The sequence below is a fragment of the Ostrinia nubilalis genome, chromosome 1 (genome assembly GCF_963855985.1).
Source record: "Ostrinia nubilalis chromosome 1, ilOstNubi1.1, whole genome shotgun sequence".
Taxonomy (NCBI): Eukaryota; Metazoa; Arthropoda; class Insecta; order Lepidoptera; family Crambidae; genus Ostrinia; species Ostrinia nubilalis.
This window is the reverse complement of record NC_087088.1, coordinates 5,047,630-5,064,082: the sequence shown is the minus strand read 5'-3', so window position 1 is coordinate 5,064,082 and position 16,453 is coordinate 5,047,630. Positions and strand designations below refer to the sequence as shown.

The following is a 16,453-nucleotide window of genomic DNA, read 5'->3' as shown; positions in this document are numbered from 1 at the left end:
TGTAAAGGATAGGAAATGAACCATGCGGCTCGGTAGGACCAGAAAGGAGTTGTAGGAGATTGGGATAGGAATGGGATGGGATACCTTCGATTGAGCAGACTCCACAGGACGGTCCAAGCTTGGTTCTTCTTTCACTTTCACAAACACTTGACTTTTTATTGAGATGAGTTTAGCGCGCGATTTGTGTTTATTTGAATTGGTTTATTTTTGGATACTTATTTATTATTAACGCCCAGATAGGTAGGCGAAGCGGCGCGTTGCGATGCGAGAGCGAGACTGAAGGTGGGAGGGAGAGGATAGGAAAAAGGACTGTCAGAATGAGTGATAGAATAGTGTGACATGAGTTTGAAATGTATGAGGTTTTAATGCTGGCGCGTACAGATAGACACAATTAAAACTTCAACAACTCCAAAATATAATTTTAATACAAAAATTACATAAAAACTTCGTTTCAATAAATACGTTGATCCTTTGGTAATCAATTTAAAAAACCGAAATAACTGTTAAAAATAAATAAAGTTAAAATGTAAAAATATTTAGTTAACATAAAGAGTAAAAATTTCAAACAAAAAGATACATGGACGTGTGATGACGACGACATATAATTAATTCTAACATAAAGATTACGCAGTACATAAAAGCATATTCGAAAATTAAATAAAGATTAAAATTAGACAGGTAAGGCTACACTTATGGCACAGAGGAACTATGAAGAGCACGGCGCTCACTTCTCTTTGGGTTTCTTTTCCTTCTTGCGCGGCGGCGGGACGGGCGCCTCGCCGCCGGCGGCGGTGGTCTCCTTCTTAACCTTTTTGACTACCTTCTTCTTGGGCGCCGGTTGGTCGGCGGTCGCGGCGGGCTCAGATTTGTCTGCTAGCGAGGACTCTATTTGGGCGGCGGTGGTCGGCTTAGCCTTGGGCGCGGGCTTGACGCCGATCTGTGCGAGCGAGATAGGCGGCGTGGGGACTTCGGGCCCTTCTACAGAGAGACGTTTCTCCTGCAGCGGCGGCGGGGGCGAGGCGGCGGCGGCGGGCTCGGGCGGCGAGACGGTGGGCGTGCGCAGCTCGCTGGCGATGATGGCGTGTGCCAGCGTCGCCGCGTCCTCCAGCTCGCTGTCGGGAGTCGGCAGGGGGTCGGCGACCGCGGGCGGCCGCAGCTGCAACTTCCCCACCTTGCGACGCTCCTCCGCTACACAATCAATCCCGCCTTATTCTCTCGATCGATTAGATGTGGCGTTAGTATGGCGGTCACATTAGAGAGCAAGCTCGGTTAGGGCCTGGAACAAGTCGAGGGAAAACATAGCTACGTGTTAAAGAGAACGATGCAAGCGGAAAGTTAGACTGTAAGTTGAGTGGTCGAAGCCGAATGGCATTACAAGGAGTATTATTGTGGTATCATTATAATGTTTGTTTAAATATTTCTAGTGACTATCGATATAGGTAATCGGCATCTATGCGTGAAAGTGTATCACGATGGATAGGCTGGAATAATGTTCCTTGCAATGTGTGATAGTAATGTGAAGCAAATAAAACAAAACGGAATATTGCGATTCGGTTCTGTAATTAACCAAATTGCAATATCCTCATGAGTGCATCACGTGTTCATGCGCATACGATTTTGCTCTAAATTCCTTTAGTTTAATTAAATTCTGGACAATAATAAAGTATATTATTATTTATGTATGAAAAATACATTATTTGTGCTGAAGAAGTGCCAATAAAATAAAAGAGTGTTATTCGTTGTTTAAAAAATTTAAATAAATTCAGAGCAAATTCGGCAGCTTCGATAAAACACATTACGCTGGTCTTTTGAGGAAGTCTTATTGCTCATTTATTTTTTGTCAATTAGAGCGTAATGAGTTATCGATCAAACGCTCAAAAGGTCCCTACTCACTGGATATTTGGGCGCAACCCAACCTCTGTTAGAAGATACCTATAATTAGCAGAGATTTAAGAAAATGTGCGACGAAAGAGGTCATAATGCTGAAAATGTAAAATGGAGGTTGAGCTAGGTCCAAAAACAATTTGGTTATTATTACCTGATCTATCAAAGCCTCGTCTCTTGCGCTGCCTCCTCGGTAGCTGGGTGAAATAACAACGAATTTTGAAACGTATGCTCAGTAAATTAAAATAAAACCAAAACATCGCAAAACGGCACAAAAGAAAAACATGTGAGCGCATCGCGCCCTACGGGAACACCGCATTAGTAAGACACAAACGGTATCCGCGTAAAACAGATGCACCTAGTCTATGAATTAGTAGAAGTCTAAGAGAAAACTGCAAATGAACTCGGTGAGGGCTGAGAGTGCAAGCCGTTAGCCATCGCTGCCGGTCGGGTACTTACATTTGGCCGCGGGCAGCGCGGGGGCCTCTTCCTTGGACGGGGTATTGGCTAACGGCGGGCTATCTGTGGAGGCCGTCGGGGACGGAGGCGCCAAAGGTTTCTCGGGCGTAGCGGGCGGCTTTGCCGGGCTGGCCGGCGCGGACGAAACCGGGGTCGCCGGGGCCACGGGAGCTTGGGGCGCTTCTACGGGAGCGGGAGCCTCCTCCTTTGGACTCTCTACTGACTCTACTTTGGGAGCACCCTCTGAGGCGGGTGAAATCTCGTCTTTCTGCGATTCTACTTTGGGGACGCTTTCTACAGACACAGGAGCTTCCACTTTCGGAGTCTCTACTTTAGGGGCGCTCTCCGATGCAGGCTCGGACGCGGGTGCCGCCTCTTTTTTAGGTTCTACTGACTCTACTTTGGGAGCGCTTTCTGAGACAGGTTCAGACGCGGGTACTGGAACCTCTTCTTTCGGGGTCTCGACAGATTCTACTTGGGGGGCACTTTCAGACGCAGGTTCTGCAGCGGGCACAGACACCTCTTTTTGTGCTTCTGGGGCGGACTTTGGCGTTACTGGTGGGGTGGGCGGAAGGGCGGGTGTCTCAGTCTTTTGGGGCTCATCTTTCGCTACTTCGGAGGCGACCGGCGTCTCCACAGATACGGGGACTTCAGGGGGGGCCTCGGTCGATTTGGGGGCCTCACCTGGCGCGCTAGCTGCTTCGACTGTGGCCGGGATATCTGAGGAGTCAACTGGCGCGGGTGCATCAGCCGCTACGGCTTCGACTGTGGCCGGAATTTCAGCAGCCGCTACCGGTTCGGCCGCTTCTTTCGGGGCGGCTTCTACTGTCACTGGTACGTCTGCTGGGGCCGGAGCTTCTACAGGGGCCGCAGCCTGAGAGGTCACTGGTGCTTCGACTGCTTCAGGAGCGGGCTCTTTCGCGGGGGCCTCAACAGCAGTTTCCGGGGCCGCCACTGGAGCCGGCGCTGCCTCGGGGGCAGGGGCGTCCACTGTAGCTGCCTCCTGGGCCACTTCTACTGGCGCCGGAGCGGGCGCTTCTTGTTTGGGCGGCGATGGCTCTTTAGGCAGCTGTTTGGGAGGCGACACTCTGGGTTGGCTGAGAGTCTGGGAGATCTTTGCCCAAATGTTGTCGAAGGAGTCAGCCCCCATGTAGTCGATGTTTCCTGCTTCCCATCCTTGACGGCGAGTCAGCTCGTCGAGCGCCTCGCGCTGAGACCCAGACGCGCCTGGGATTACTCGTGCTAAGTTGCCAGCAACTCCACTCTGAAAATAATATAAAGTTTCAGGTAAATCTAAGGCAATAAACAAATATAATAAAACCCCCCCGTCTAATGAAACATTCATGAATATTTTTTGTGTGCAGTCAAAATAAGTAGGTAAATACGAGTAGTATGTACTGTGAAATGTTAGATCATTGAAAAAATAGACTAATAATTGTAAGTTTTAACGTGGTGTAGGTACGAGTAGGCACACGAAGATTTGATGAAGTAATGGATGCTATAATAAAATTTATTATTTAAGATTTCTAAAACTTAGTAATAAATAGACTGATGGCGTTGGTACTTTAAATTACTATCCGATAAGTTAATAATAGCGTGCTGCAAATCTCTTAAGTTTAGTTTAGTGCATGCATACTAATCTACAAGGGTAGTCTCAAATCAAGACAGTAGCGTCTTCAAACGAGCAACTTAGTTACCTGCTTTATGTGTTGAGAACTATTTATTTCGTATAAATACTTATGATAAATACATACCATTTCCTTTTATGAGATATAAGAAGACTTACTTGCTCTTCATCGTCATTAGCCTGTGGCGATTCCCCATTTGGTAAATCAGTGGAACACTCAATCGGATCACAGTCTGGTGGTGGGGAAGGCGACGGTGACGGAGTCGGTGGGATCTCATGGGTGCAGATCTTACGGCCCCGTGCGTCTATTATAACCCTGTGTCTTAAATAAAACCCATCGTACGGGTGCCTCGGCCTGATTTCCTCGTAATAATCACCCTCATTCTCAGAGACATCTCCGTTCATCATTTCCTTAAGTTTTTCTGTCTGATCCCCTTTTGGGGCGTGAAGTTTCGCAATTGTGTCGTGGTCTATATGAACTCGAAGAACTTGTTCGACTCGGTGGTGAGAATGAGATTTAGAATCTGAAGAAATGTTCTGAATTTGGGTGTGCACGTGATGGGTATGCGACTGCTCGTGTTGTGGCTGGTGAGGAAGATGGTGATGTGCTTGATGATCAGTGTTATATACAGAGTGATCGTGGTGATGTTCGTGAGAATGATATGTTTGACCGTAATCGGTATATTCCTGTTTATTTTCGTCATGATGATGAACATTTTGATTTTCGTGATGAAAGTGATCTTGATGTTCATGTTGATGATGATGATGATTTGGCTTTTGCTGCCAATGTTGTACATCTGTTTGATGGTGATGATGATAGTGTGCACTTTGGTCGTGGGAATGAGATTCCCAGTGATGCTCTGAGTGGTGATGATAAGTTTGAATTTCCTGACGTTCATGCTCATGATGTTGATATGGTTGATAGTTATGTTGAGAAGAGTATTCTTGCGAATAATGTACGGGATTGTATTCTTGATGCGAGGGCTGATATTCCCACGCATACTTCTTCATCTCTTCGTGATCCTCCACTCTCCCCAGGATAGTGTTGTGAGTGGTTGGTTCTTCTTTATTCGGTGGGATTTGTCCTCCGTAAATTTCCCATGGGTCATGGAACTGGCCTAAGTCAAGTTCTTCTCTATGGTAAACTTCCTTGGGTTGCGCATCTGGGTGATGCCAGGGGAACTCTGATTCGGGGTCGACGACGGGCGCGTAATGTTGGCTGACGTCGTGCGGAGGTAACGCCGGGGTGGGGTCTTGCACCTCAACCTATCGGTTGAAGTGACAAAAAGTCTCAGTGGTAATGCATGCAGACAAACACTTGAACCGAGCTTCAAGCACAAAACTAAATGTACAGTGCGCAAAGCTTTGTTCAAACGGTTTAATAAGGTTACTTCACAGCTGCGTTACGAAATAAACATACGATATGTGGAAGCCGCGGTGAACGATGAGTAATTAGGAAATTGTTAATATAATACTAAAGTTAAATAAAGTTTAATTTGAATGAAAGTATGTTTATTTTATAACACGGTGGTTTTCACCAAAATACCAACACCATCTACGCAATCCCAAAACTAAACATTTAACAAACCGTGCAGAAAGCCACCAACAGCCAATTTTCGGAACGTTAGAAAATGTTAGTATTTTGGAGAAAAGATTTTATTTACAGTGTCAAAATGCTTCAAACAATAAGTGCGACAATTAGCAGGAGTGCACAAAGCATCAGAGTGCAAGCCATGAAGTTTAGTCACTCGGGGAGTCAGGGGTCACTCGCTAAACGATATTTACAAGCCAAACGAAAACTCAAAAGTAGCTCCTACTGCTGGATTATACGATTCATAATCAAGTACGGATTGTTACAACATCAAATAGCACAGTTTATTTAAAATTCTCACCTCTGAAACACTAGAATCCTGTTGTGTACGCTTGGAAAACATGTTAAGATGTGATCAGATCAATGGTTGAAAGTAAAATGGATCGGTTTACTAGACTTTATTAAGCCCCCAAGGGCTTGCGGTCGAGAGGTGGAAACCGCAATGCGACCGGTTCGATATCAATGACATTCGATACGGGAATCGATACCTAACCTGAATATAACCGAAGTGTGGCCTAAGCATACCCTAGCATATATGAACACAAAATTAAGTTTATAACATGAATGCTGTAAATTGCTTACTAGACGATATTGTCGTGTCGTTACAACGAATCATAATCACCCCCTAATAATGACTATCACTGCACTTTTTCACAATGTGACAAACAAAAATAAAACATTCACTCTCAAGAGGCCCACTTACCATAGTGACGTCAAGCTGAGAATGGACCTGGCCCACGAATAAGTCCCACCAGAGTTGGAGAAGCCCTTTCAAGTGGTCGGGCGCGTCGACAGTGCGGGACTCCCAGTTGAACTGTTGCAACCACGGCTTGGCAATGCCGATGAAATGGATGATTTTTAAGTCTTGCCCATAGCTGGAAATTTGAATACAATTGTTTTATCCGGCTCGAAGGACCAAAAATATTATGTGCTCGTCATGTGACCATGACAACTACAAGATCAGTCCCATAGACAAAGGGACGACGCTTCGATTCGGCTTTTTTGTTAATATGTACTACTATTTCGCTCTGTGATTGAAGCGATCACGGAATTGAATCTTTTACAAATGCTACTTATAAGGCAAGCTAAAATAATAATAATAACTCACTGTTTCAACGCGGGCAGATAGGAATAGAAGGCCGCAGATGTGACATTGTAAAGGAATGGCAAGTGTTTGTTGATGTCTCCATGTGCCCAGTCTGAGAAAAAGGAGTTGAGGAGACCTTGATCACCACCTAGGGACAAAAAACAAACATTACGCATAAAACATGATGATTATTAATTCGTCATGCTCGTTCTGGGATGAATCCCAAAAAAAAATTTAAAATTAAATCTACTACTAAAACACACTTGTTTTCATTTCAGCCAAGGTCAAGGTCATCAGGGAATTTCAAACGTTCATCATAGAGACTAGAGTCAAATAAAAAGAATTATTAGATAACATGTTGCTGCATTCATATGTTTCGTGTGTAATCTAATCGGACTTTATCTACGGATCATAAAGTCTGACATTTGGGTGAAACAGCCTACTCGATACAAAGTCAAGGTCTTACCGTCAAAACTGCCCTGTTTTTGTGCAAATTCAATGAGTTGCTCGAATATCTCGTTGGAATATTTGTCTGGCACTCCGAGCTTTAAGTGGAATAGTCCACTAGATTATCACAGGTTATCGTCTTATGCTAAAGTGGCATGGGCAGGCCACATAGTATGCAGAACTGACGGCCGATAGGGTAACAAGGTTCTGGAGAGGAGGCCACGTACCGGAAAACGCGTGGGAAGTCCACCCACAAGGTGGACCGACGACCTCAATAAAGTAGCAGGAAGGCGCTGGATGCACGCTACCAACCGAGCGATATGGCAATCATTGGGGGAGGACTATGTTCAGCAGTGTACGACCTGTGGCTGAAATAATAATGATGGTGGTCTTACCGTCAAAACTGCCTCGTTCCTGTGCGAATTTGATGAGTTTCTCGAAGGTCTCGTTGGAGGGTTTGTACACGAAGACTCCGGAGTTGAAGCAGTCTGGCCAGCCGACGTCAGGCGCCGCTGACAGCTCTTCGCGCTCGAATAGCTCATCGCAGTTTTGGATTACCTGTGGATATGGACGAAGATAATTTTAATAGGATGTTAAGATATTAGATAATACCTATTATGAAATGGGTTGTTGACGTTGTTGTGCCTTTTCTCGATTATTCTTAGAATGTGAAATTGAATAATTGTGCCTCCTCCTGCCTCAATCTCCTCGGGACGGACGTTGTTATGAGCGAGACGAAGATAATAATATTAATGTATTTAATAAGATGATATTTTTTTACAATATCTCCCTCTCTAGACGATACGTGATATTACTAGGTAATTAAAAGAATATAACAATTGCACCAATCTCAACTGTAGGTAGGTACCTACTTTGGTTAGCTTACTACGAGTAGGTACCTACTTCTTATTTAGAAGTATAAAAACATGTTAGGTAACGAAAGATCCCGATAAAAAGTATTTATAGTGCAGTTATTTAATAAATTGAATTGACGGGTCAATTTGCACGTTTCAACAGCGTGTCCTCGACTGGTGTTTTCATTATTTTACTGAAGATTAGATAACTTTCATAGCACGTGGTCGTTAGAATTAAAAATACCTACTAATCTTTGATAAAAGCAGCATTCTTTACATCATGTTCAATTGATTCTGTTGCGTGTAACTTCGCGTGAGAATGTAAGAAAAAACTAAATTATGAATAAGTCGTTATCAGAATATGGATGAAGCTTCAATTGACACAATAACCTGCGATAAAAAGAACTGTAGCTCAATGGATTCTATCAAAACGGTATCGCACTGTTTGTTGTTAGGCCCGGGAGATGAAATAAATTGAATAACATCAGCGTCTCAATTGTGTAATAACGTAAATCGAGATACACAGACGCTGCGATTTGGGTGTTATACTTTCGCCACACGCCTGTCACGGCTGAAAGAAAATTGTAGAATGAAAGTGTAGTATTTTGGAACAGTTCCAAATTTTCTGGGAACAAGTAGGTATTTGGGCCACGGTTATGCGTCTCGTCATCTCGTGTTACTGCGCTAACGTCCACATCCGGTAACATTGACTTTCGCATGGCATAAACAATTGACGATCGAAATAGAATTAATGACCTACTCGTAAATTCTTTTATCGGGGATCAAATCAATAAACTACCTAATACTTAGGTAATTGTTAAACATGGAACTTAAAACAAGAATATTTTTGCGAAACTGCTTAGAGGTGTGATGTCTGTCTGTGTAAATGTTTGAATGTTGTCTGTCGATACAATACAATGTTGCGTTTGCGACCAAATTATTCAAGATCAATGTACCATATTATTATGTAGTCTGTGTTTAGGACGCAGTTTTCAAGTCGGCCACGTGTACCATTACCATGCATTATATCAGCCAGAGGCGTGCCTAGTGTCTTTCAACCATGACAATGACTGATCTGAATCCAATAAATCTAAATGAGTCTCAATCTAATAAATTGATTGACTCTTAGTGAACCTAGGTATCTATAGCACTGAACAGTACAAAGGTAAGACTTAAGGCCATTATTGGCATTCTTTAACAAAATTTTCAGCTGATTACTGAAAAGTAAAGATATTTAATATCTTTTACTGTAGAGGCCCTTGTGATATTCCTAAATCATTAGGACAGCAGTAGAGTAAAAATGTGTTAATTCTAATAACAAGAACCTTAGTCCGGCCTTGAAAGCCCTCCCAATGTTCGAAGACCGAAATATATTATGTCCGACATTTAAAAATAAAACGTATAAAAAACAGGAAATGCTCTTTAATTTTTATGTTTCAACGACAGTTCATGTCTTCGCTGTATGTTGGCATAAAACATAATCGTTTGTTTGACAATACTAAATTTAATGTGTGTGATCAAAACCCGTCTGGTATCAATTATAGTGATTAACAGACTGTTCGATGAAATGACATAACTCGAGATAAAACGAGCTTATGGTTATGGCCTTATGGCCCGATTGTCGCCAGCTCGTTACCGACGGCGACCGCGACTACAATGCATGGCGGAACGTCTCAATGGTGCAGACTGCATTCTGTTTACGAGCTGCATATACAAACGCACACGTGTATGTAATACATACAGAGAATAAACATATTTTGCAGTCCGATAATAGGTACCTATTATTTGGATATCTGTCCACACATGCCGGTTTCTTTGTTGTTTCTTTTTGTGGCGTAGGTATATTTATTTGGACACAAATTCACATATATTGTTTTTTTTTTCGTATAACGTGTAATGTATTCCTCTTTTTGACAGGGAATGTTTGATGTTAGGTATATTAAATTAAATGTTATCCTCTAGAACTACAGAGCATTGTGTTGTGACATTATTTTCCCATTACATCCCGTTTACAGTGGTTAAGCATTAGCACTGGCTTTTTCCCGTATAGACCGTATTATTTACTTTGAACATCCTTCATAAACTGTGAATTAGTTAAATACAAAAAGTTAACTTTTCGGTACGCTACGCCTTGATAGATTAGATTTAGATGCCTTATTTTTTTCATGATAAAAATAGTCTAAATCTAAAGTTTCGAGCTCAGACACTATGGATATTTAGGTATTAACTATTAGTCAAACGAAGGCACAAATTAGGAAGTGTTTACTATGGGAGAAAATTATGGGAGGAATTCTGTAACCCTTATATTCCCAGGTTCCCCAAGTGAGTTAGTAAAGATATTATTATCCCTGTTGTTTACCCAAAACCCACTCACCAATGTGTCAGCGTCAAGGAAGACGCACTTTTCGTACTGAGTCAAGCTCCAGCAGTGGATCTTTGTGAAGGTGATGCCGAGCTCAGGCCTCTGCAGCAAGGCTAGGTGCGCCGCGTCTTTGGAGTCCAGAACGTCCACTATCACAACATCCGCGAACACAGCGCGGAGACGTTCTCTGCAAAGGGTAGGGTATTTTTATCGTAAATTATCAAAATAATTAACTTAATATATTTACTTCTTTGTGTGTGTTTCTTTACGAGATCGAATCAGATATGAGGAGATCCGTAAACGAACTAAAGTCGCTGACATAGCTTAACGCATTAGCAAGCTGAAGTGGCAATGGGTAGGGCTTATAGTGCGCCGAACTCTCGGTCGATGGGGCAGCAAGGTTCTGGAGTGGAGGCCACGTACCGGAAAGCGCAGCGTAGGACGTCCACCCACAAGGTGGACCGACGGCCTCATAAAGGTAGCAGGAGGGCGCTGGATGCAGGCCGCTACCGACCGGCCATTGTGGAAATCATTGAGAAATATCATACTTAGGTAGGTCAGTTGGAAAATGTATCGGGGTGTATTACCCTGTATCCTATAAAGGTCATTCCTAAAATTTAACAATAATTACCTCATGGCATCAGTCACTGACGGCGTGATGAGCACCACGGCCGGGTAGGCAGAGGTGGCGCGGCGCAGCGAATGTGCCAACACCAACGCCCCGAGGCCGTACGAATCGTTCGTGGCCAGAGTCACCCATGCTCGATCTGCCGGCAATTGCACCAATTACGTACACCCACAATTTATAAAGCCACTTGCATGCCAGTAACGGCCAAGTGCATGGACCTACAAAAAATGTCGGACGTACCTATTCTCATCAACAAAAAACTGTGTCATCATTTTTATAGGTCCGTGGCCAAGTGCAACACAATCGGGAATCTAAAAACGTATGGAAAATCTACTCAGACTTTATCACATAAAACAATCCTAAAAAGCATTAACATTATCATGAATGTCAACGAAATCATTTATTACGAAACAATGGCTTCATTTTTAACTCAACAACTGCTTACGCTGGGAATATAAACGTCACAATTTGAAATCTGGGGAATTATTAATAGCGGTTTTCCACATTTATAATTTTCTTGGGCATCTTTATGTCAACAAGGTCCGGTGACAAGATATTTAATGGATTTAATCTATCTCTAATTTACTGCGTGTGATTCTGATCACGCTTATACTTGGGTGCCAACGACGTAATATCTAAAATAACTGGAAACAGCTTCTTTGGATGCTGGATTACGCAGAATCGTATTTTAGCTGGTTTATATGTATGGTCGCAAAAACATCTAGGGAAATGCGCAGTTTCTTCCTGCAAAGAGTGACGAATCTCACCTACGTAGTGCAAAGGTGTTGGCACGTGTTGTGTTGACGCCTCAGACCCGTATGCGCGTTAGTCCTTCTACTGTCAATACTGGCACGTGCCAAAATGCTTTAAATTTAATCAAATTAATTAAAATTGATTTGATGTGCCGATCATTTAGCTGTTTAAATTATACTTCACGCTATTGCGTTTTAACTTATTTCTATTTGAAGACACATTAGTGGCGATTTACGAGCTTCAACTTTAGATGCATCATAGTGATTTTCCGGGATCCATCTGAGATTTAATGATATTATTATGCTGACTATGCTACAGAAATATTCAAGTGAGTAACTCCGGGCATCCAGTTCGCGTGGGCCTTCATATATAGCGCCATATAATAGACAAGTGCCGCACGTTCTGCTCCGAAATAGCACGACACAAATAAAATTGAAAATAAAACTAGTGGATAGCGTTAGATATTCGGAGTCTGTCGTCGTCACTGCTGTATCCACGATTACATGTTGAATAATGCTGAACGCATCTGCGCCACTCATAATGACGACGAGACTGACCAAGCCTCCGGAAAAATGTGCGCAAATAGTTCTTACGCTCTGATAAAAACATAAGAAATGTTTTAACTGAAAAATTTTATCAGTCTTATGTTTCAAGCATTTAGATAGCAGGAATGATTTACAAGACCTTCAAATCAAATCAAATTCGTTTATTTGTGGAACATAGGTAAATAACCTTTACAAGTACCTTAAGTCAATATTTTTGGATTGGCATTATCATTAATCCTATGCATTTAAGATGACACACCAAATCATTGGGTTAATAAAACTGTAACTAATTGAATTAGACAGATTTTGAAGACATTATCATTAGTTTCAATGATAATCATCTCAATTAACGATTGGTTCATCAATTTATGAGGGTTTGCTTGATGTCACTGTTTAATGTGGCACATTTTGGCTTCACATAATACCGCCAATACACGAGGTTAAATTTTAATGGCCCGGAACTGGTACACGATGTTTGTTTTAATAATGGTAATGGCAAGCTAATATTTTTAATCGATATTCCAACCAAGGTTCAGAACATCATAAAACTGGTCTGGAATTCAGGAACTTCGAATCGATCGAACAAACTTTATGACTAGAAGAAAAATAAGAGGACTAACACGGTAAACAGCAATAAACATCGATTGCTTGGTATCTGGAAATATTAAGAGCGAATTATTCTCCAGGCAAAGGCACCACAACAAGGCACTTGAGAGTCGAGAGATGCAGGATCAGACGCTGCTAGGGAGCAATGTCCCTGCGGTTTCTATTTAGGTGCGGCCGGTCCGGCGGGATGGAACCACGCGGGCAGTCGACCGTTTAACGGAATACAGGAATGCAATGATGACGTGCTTATCTTTTTGTAACATCGAACAATTTGCTAAAGTAAAACACGAAATAATCAGGTTCAGTCAAGCACATAATCTCATTTTCGTGATTGCACTTTCTAAGCTGACATTTCTACAACACACAAGCACGCTACGTGCTTATACCTAGTAAGTAATTATGCATTTTTGTAGGTATTTAGTTTTTGAATTAGAAAGGCGAAAATGAACACCTGTATTGATTGGAGAAAGTAGGACTGCTGGTTCATGTTAACTGGTACCTAATCTGGGTCATTGTAAGGGTAATAAATGTCAAGTTTAAACTACTACACTACCAAAGCAATTCGAAAGCGGGTTTAGTTGTTTTGATATCAACGATAAAGTAGAAACCCAGCTTTCAAAAGAATTGAACTTGCTTCTAAGTTTTCATTGTGACCGGATTACGTTACAATAACTACATGTTACATGCAATGCTATGCAACCTCACTAAGGTAGAAGAGGCAAGCTATATCCAAGATAATTTCTTATTCTTTCGAATTGATTTTATTAGTGTATTCAATCGTGTTCTCATGACAACACCGAATAACGTAAGAGGATAGGTAAATCATCCCTTCATTGGCGCCAGCCACAACTAGGCTGAGCGAACCTTTGCGGTTAGTATTGAATATCAGGCATAACCGCAAACATCTCACGTAAATAGCTAATCTATATCTTAAATAATAACATTATCTCAGCAGTATCGTATGACATACTTGATTAAATGTCGCCTGTTAGTTTATCATACCAAAATAAAAATTCCTTGAACGAGTTTGGTGGTCAAATGTAATGCAAAATAATTTCAGACTCTCATTACAGTGACTTGTGCGATAACAATGTTGATAGGCACGGTGTTTATGGGTATACTGTAGATAGCAATCGCTTGTTTACAATCTCCGAGATACTACATACATACATAAATGGTGGGGTTAATATCTATTATTAATTCATATTTTCCAATGTTCACTATTCGCGGATCTCGTAAGTCGATTGTGAGATGACGTAGATAGTAGTGTCAACAATGATAATATCGAGCAGAGTCTGGACAAGAATAAAATTCAAGGCTGTCCAGTCCAGCTCCGTCAAAAACATTATGAAGGACTGGGACATTCCATCGTTACCTACCAATATTTAAAAAAGATCACCGTTTACAATTTAATTCGTATATTATTATTATTTTTTTACTGGAACAAGTCTTCACGATCACTCCAACAAGAATTTTTAATTTATGACAATTTAATCAGTACTCAAATTAGTTTTGCGTTTGTGAATATTTAAAACTGTTTGTTTCTGTTTCATCGCATTCTTGTTCTCTGGTGCGACTCTTGATAATTATTCTGACGTGTTACGATGTAAAGAAACATTTAATTCTATATTTAATGTTGTACTATCAGTGGAAACATTACATAAAACTGCAAACGGGGGAATCGATAGTGTGATCCTATGTTAAGAGAAAATTAAGGTTAATTCAAAATAAAGATGATCAGGACCGGCATTAAATAAATTTTGAACTACCTTACTAACCAAAAAATTCATTTAAAATTTTAAATTTCGAAAACAATCTTCTGTTTCTTGTCCAAACCAAAAAGGTTTGGACAACCTTTTCCTTTGTTATCTGCAATTTATTTGGCTTTAATGTCGCTCCTGTAAAATTGGTTTAGTAGAAGAAAGAGAATAGGTAGAATACTCACTTGACATTATGAGGCCGGGTGTAGTCTCGTGCGTGACAGTCTGTCACCGCTCTGATTATATCACGAACCACGCGCGCTCTTCGCGCGGTACTAGCAAATGCACGCAGCGTGCGGCGACTCGACCCCCTCGCGCCGTCCCCCCTCACACATACAACCGCGGAGACGTCACTTCTGTATACCTATACTGCTAGTGTAAACGCACACATACAAAGCAAGCATCGCTTGCGTAGAAAGATTAATAATAATCGCTTCTACACAAGCGTTATAATTTAGCAAAATAACATTAAAAGCTATGAAAACAAGCACCAAGCAATAATATTAATCAATATCTTCGTAAAATGATGATGTAACATAATTTTGAACACTTCAAGATTAGGCTTAGCAATGGCAACACCAAGCGAACAGCTGTTCACCGCGATCGATAGATGTCGGTGGGCATCGCTTTATTTTCGATGCCGTCTATAGAATAACGGTATCCGTAGTAAAAATCTTTGCGTTATCGAATCGTTTCCTTCGTAGGCTGCGGCCGTCTGCGGTCTTCTTTGATATTTTGTGCGTAAACCCGGGTCGATGAACGAATTCGGCCGAAGAATGAGGAATAATTATGCAATATGGAATAATAATGGTTATCTCTAGTGAACTTATTCGAAAAGGAATGAAACACGGGTTGAATATGAGGCGTAGAATGGATTTTACGGCGGGATAGCGTGTTGTGTTTGTTTTTGGTGTTTCGGTGGAAACGATGGCTACCTCTCCTACAAGTATAGAAACACAAATAGACAGTTTTTTGGAGCAATTCAAGAGAAGCGCTTCGAAGGCTATGGAAGAACGTGTTGACTGGCCTGATGGACCTTCACCTGGGGCTGTGGTGAAGTCGAGGAGTAGCTGCTTTGCTTTAGACGCAGCGGCAGGTAAGTGCCACCAATAAATTAGGGAATAAGTGAGTAATAAATAACAAATACCATTGTAGCTACCTATTCAATTAAATTAAACCTCCAATCGGAGAAACTAAGTAAAGTGATACAAAAGACCTTGTCTATGACAAAGTTAAACACTTAACAGGCTCCAAAATTCCATGACCTAGGCCTTTATTACTGAACAGGTAGGTAAAGTATACTTAGATCTTGTTATTGTTTATAGGTTACCTAAAAATACAATAAAATTGGCATTATTGCCTACCTGTGTTTTTCTCTTTTACTGTTAGGTGTTTTGGCAATACGTTTATCTGTTTTTGCTATCATTTTGGACACTTTAAAAACAGTTAGCACTAATTTCCACCACAAATCTGATTCTTTCTTCTTCCTGCTGTACTTTTCTCAACGGATGTGAGTGACGTCATATTTACGCGGAATTCCCGCTTTTATTTTTGACAGTTAGTGTTATAAGGTAAATGCTCCAGAATTTAATAAACAAAAAACAGTCACGTACTTACCTAAACAATTTATAAAATCTACCATACCTGTAACGGCTTGAATTAACTAAAGATACCTAATTATAATTGACTGAAAATTTATCAAAATAATAAAGGCAATGTATTATTAAAAATTAATGTATTATTTATAAAACCAGGATGTATAGTAATTTTTTTCATGCAGTCAAATGTTATGTTTCAAAAGAGGGGAGAATAGTTGTCCCATCCATGGCCCGCTTTTAAATCAGGACATT

At 41.3% G+C, this 16,453-nt stretch overlaps 2 protein-coding genes across 10 annotated transcripts in view; one reads left to right on the top strand and one right to left on the bottom strand.

The window, feature by feature from the left end:
* Window positions 1-407: 407 nt before the first annotated feature.
* LOC135087330 (glycogenin-2-like) lies at window positions 408-14,936 on the bottom strand. 6 transcript variants are annotated; one of them, XM_063982172.1, is made up of 10 exons: window positions 14,789-14,935; window positions 10,943-11,078; window positions 10,324-10,498; window positions 7,491-7,653; window positions 6,670-6,796; window positions 6,265-6,436; window positions 4,130-5,236; window positions 2,344-3,607; window positions 2,039-2,081; window positions 1,101-1,276 (listed from the first exon to the last, which is right to left on the bottom strand). In XM_063982172.1, exons 1-9 carry the CDS (start codon window positions 14,793-14,795, stop codon window positions 2,047-2,049), a joined length of 3,186 nt encoding a protein of 1,061 aa, XP_063838242.1. In that variant the 5' UTR covers window positions 14,796-14,935; the 3' UTR covers window positions 1,101-1,276; window positions 2,039-2,046. The 6 variants fall into 6 exon arrangements, with proteins under 6 accessions (XP_063838210.1, XP_063838374.1, XP_063838381.1 ...); XM_063982201.1 differs by having other exon boundaries at window positions 1,101-1,188; XM_063982140.1 differs by lacking the exon at window positions 2,039-2,081 and having other exon boundaries at window positions 408-1,188; window positions 14,789-14,936.
* A 232-nt stretch (window positions 14,937-15,168) lies between these two features.
* Window positions 15,169-16,453, top strand: part of LOC135087591 (guanine nucleotide exchange factor DBS-like) — a 104,939-nt gene continuing 103,654 nt past the window's right edge. For all 4 annotated transcript variants that reach the window (XR_010260889.1, XR_010260891.1, XR_010260890.1 and 1 more), the window contains exon 1: window positions 15,169-15,699. Coding sequence is in view for 1 of the 4 variants with exons in the window: in XM_063982344.1 (XP_063838414.1) it covers window positions 15,531-15,699 (169 nt within the window). In the remaining 3 variants the exon portion in view is untranslated. The remainder of the gene's footprint in view (window positions 15,700-16,453) is intronic.